The 3,581-nt window shown below is 50.6% G+C and overlaps 1 protein-coding gene across 1 annotated transcript; it reads left to right on the top strand.

Moving 5' to 3' along the window:
• The first annotated feature begins 330 nt into the window (after positions 1–330).
• Positions 331–645, top strand: LOC113913366 (ubiquitin-like protein 5). Its single transcript, XM_027577665.1, has one exon. It carries the CDS (start codon positions 331–333, stop codon positions 547–549), a length of 219 nt encoding a protein of 72 aa, XP_027433466.1. The 3' UTR covers positions 550–645.
• The last annotated feature ends 2,936 nt before the right edge of the window (positions 646–3,581 follow it).

The raw sequence follows: 3,581 nt of genomic DNA, 5'->3' as shown, positions 1-3,581 counted from the left end.
TGTCAGAGGACAGAGGGACCACCCGGACCCTCCAGCTGCCCAGCCTGCTGTTCTGAAAGGTCATTTCCATGCTGCTGGTCTCTGCTGGGTAACCATCTTTCATGGGGTTTTGATTTATTTATTTTTGGAGGGCACGGAAGGGCAGAGGGAGAGAGAAAATCTTAAGCAAGCTCCATGCCCAGCGCAGAGCCCGACGTGGCGCTCGAGCTCAAGGACCTGAGATCATGACCTGAGCTGAAATCAAGAGTCAGACGCTGGGACCCCGGCTCCGCCCTCGAGCGAGGAGGTTGTGGCGTCGGCTGGTTCCAGGCGTTTCGAGCTCCAGACAGGATGATCGAGGTGGTTTGCAATGACCGTCTAGGGAAGAAGGTCCGCGTTAAGTGCAACGCTGATGACACCGTCGGGGACCTTAAGAAGCTGATCGCAGCCCAAACTGGCACCCGTTGGAACAAGATCGTCCTGAAGTGGTACACAATTTTTAAGGACCATGTGTCTCTGGGGGACTATGAAATCCATGATGGGATGAACCTGGAGCTTTATTACCAATAGAGCAGAATTCCTTCCCCCTGCCAAGTGCCCTGCCTTACCCTCCCCTCTCCTCTTCCCTTCTTCCCCCCACCCCCTCCTCTCCCACCCTCACCCCCACACTGGTATGGATGCTTGTTTTTAAAAACTCATGTTAATAAAATCTTAGAAGTTGCAAAAAAAAAAAAAAGAGTCAGATGCTGAACCGACTAAGCCACCCAGGCGCCCTGATTTTATTCTCGATGCTTCTCTGTATTCTCTCAATGTTCTGTAATGAGAGCTAATTTTTAATCAGAAAAAAAAAAATCAACGAAACATGCACGTGAACCAGACATTTGGACGTGGTCAAGGGACTGTCAGCGGCCTGTGTTGTCACTCTCCTTTCCCACGTGTCCCCTTGTCCTGTGTATAAAGTCACAGGAAGTTGGGGTGATGGCTGGTCCCTTCGTCCCACGCCCCTGTGATTCTGAACTGCAGCACGGGGCAGTGGTGCCTTGACCCACGTCCCTAAGTCCCCCCACGGCTTCTGGCTCTGCTCCATCTCCCCTCCCCACAAGACCGGGATTCCTCGGTGTGTCACACCCAACAGAACGTACACGTCTGCGTCCCACACGTTCCCAGAGGACACTGAAAAGCAATCTGCCAAGTCATGCCAAGGTAGCAACAGTGTTGACAGTATGGCAATCAGCCCTTTACAGACACTTGCATTTTGAAAAGGAGGCCGAGCATTCCCCAGAGGAAGGACCAGTGGCAGGACGTAGGCCTCACGGCAGGCGTGCTGTCTCCTGTGGGCGTGGATCGGCTGTTCTGAGTTGCTTGAATATCACCATGCGGGCAGCCCCTCGGAGGCCGACTAGCTGCATACAGACCTCTCGCTACACGTGTCTTATGTTCTAAAAACATTTTCAACCCTGATTTCAAATTAGAAAAGGGAAATGAAATTATGTTATTATTTCTGAGGTTGCCACTTAATGTTCATACCAACCTAGAGAAAAACACCGAATTTATTCAAAAGTGACAATCTCTTAGGATTCTGTTGGAACCTTCTCCCCTCTCTTACTGACTTTTGCCCAACCCTCCCACCTACTAACATCCCAGGCTCATCATGAGACGGCCGTACCTTCAGTTAAGCTCTCTGAGCTACCACGGTCCTTGAGGAGTGCCACGTTAGTGACATCATGAGTCACCGTCAGTGCACAGGACAGAGGCTATGCGATCAGCGGGGCTGCAGGCAAACCACGGCTGAGCACTGCTTCGTTTAAACATTCAGAAGAACGCAGACCTGATTTCTGAAGGCTGTTGGGTGAGCCATAAAGAAGCCATCAGGCAGGCGGCTGGATGACATGGCAGACCACCTGCTCGGCAGGTGTCTCCTAGGACGCCACCGGCGGCCTAGAGAGGATGGTCCTGGAAGAAAGGCACCGTCTGCTGGCGTAGGTCTCCCCTGTAGGTTGAACTGACGCAGCTGCACACTTCGGTACCTGGTCTTTTCCATTTGTTTAGGGATTAGTCTTCATAGGAAGTTCAACCTTTTTCCAAATACAGAGGCTGAATGCCTATTTAAATAACCTGAAAATTTTACAACAAAATGATATCTTAAAGTAAACTAGGTTAACAAACATTTCTAGTGTTTGTATTGTCCATAATATTTTCAAGTGGAGAAGAAATAAATCTATGAAACCCTAAATTCTGAGTAAACTCATCATGGAGCATGATCCCATGTGTGGTCCCGGGAGAAAGTGACACAGATGTCACCCTGTGTCTGAAGCCCCAGCCATAGCTCCCAATAGAGTTTTGCCCACAGGTGCCCGTGATGGAGAGATGTGCCCTCAAGTGTCCCCAGTGGAGAGATGTGCCCCCACATGACCCCAGTGGAGGGCACTGTGTGCAGGTGACCCCGATGGAGAACTTGCCTGCAGATGCCCCCAGGCCATCGGTGCCCTCAGCCCATGTTGCCACCATGTCACCTCCACCCACACTGGCACCAGGACCTCAGTGCAGAAAGCTTGGTAGGAGGACTCCTGTTCACATGACCCCTTCCTGAACTACGTCTACCTCTTAGGAGTTAACAATCCCTCATGAGTTTTCAGATCTGACAAGCTGTCTGAGTCCAGTGAACCCCAAGAGTGCTCTGTGCATGGCTTGACTTTGCTTGTGTTCTCCACACCCCTGCCCCGCAGGGTGAGGGGGACTTTGTTGATTGATGACCCGCAGACCGATGGCTGGGGCGGGACAGAGGGCATCTAAGGAGAGGGGCGGGGCAGGCCCCCAGGACTCCGTTTACTACCAATCAGAGCAACATTCTTGGAGAACCTGCGAGGTGCTGGCCACACCCCCCGCCATGTGCAAATGCATTTAATGAAGAGGCAGGAGTGCTGCATGCCCAGGCTCCATGACGGGACGTCAGGGGCAACGCCTCTTGATTCAGATGCCACGGACTGTGGGCCAGGGCATAAACATCACGCAGAAAGCCTGGAGGTATGGGCGAGCCGTCCTAGAGGCCGGGGATCTGCATTTTTAATTCTGCTTTCAGATTGGAAACACTCCCTCACATATTCATGGGGAAATAATCAAACTGGTTGTAGTGATACTAGAAGCCTTACCTCCAACCGTAAACAGCGTACGATCCCACTAGGTATGTCTGACCCAACGCTGGGCTGCCGAGACACGGCACGCTGAAACGCTGCTATGGCCCGATCTATGGCAGGGCAATTTCCTGAGTCAGGATTTCGCATGGTGCAAGTCATGATGGGCCTCCCTCTGGGATTCAGAAGTGGTTGTTTACGTGTTTATGCATAATATATTCCATTTTAGGTGAAGTCCTTTCTAACGCTGAGCATGCTGAAACATAAATGCTTCAAGCTTCTGTAAATTACTTTAGCTTTTACCTTTTAGAAAGTTGTAAATTTTTCCTTTTACAAATTAATACATTTCACTGAAGAAATTTCACATGAGCAGATAAGAAGAAACAAACAATCTCTCGGATCTCGCCACTCGTAAAGGGACGTCTATGACTATGTGTGCACAGCTGAGCATGAGACGATGCTTGAAAATCC

Source organism: Zalophus californianus, chromosome 14 (genome assembly GCF_009762305.2).
Source record: "Zalophus californianus isolate mZalCal1 chromosome 14, mZalCal1.pri.v2, whole genome shotgun sequence".
NCBI classification, from domain to species: Eukaryota; Metazoa; Chordata; class Mammalia; order Carnivora; family Otariidae; genus Zalophus; species Zalophus californianus.
Note: the sequence above shows the minus strand (reverse complement) of the source record. Positions and strands in the feature narration are given on the sequence as shown.

What these genes read in the sequence shown, in the direction of transcription:
- LOC113913366 (XM_027577665.1), top strand. Translation starts at nt 331, where the DNA reads ATGATCGAGGTGGTTTGCAATGACCGTCTAGGGAAGAAGGTCCGCGTT.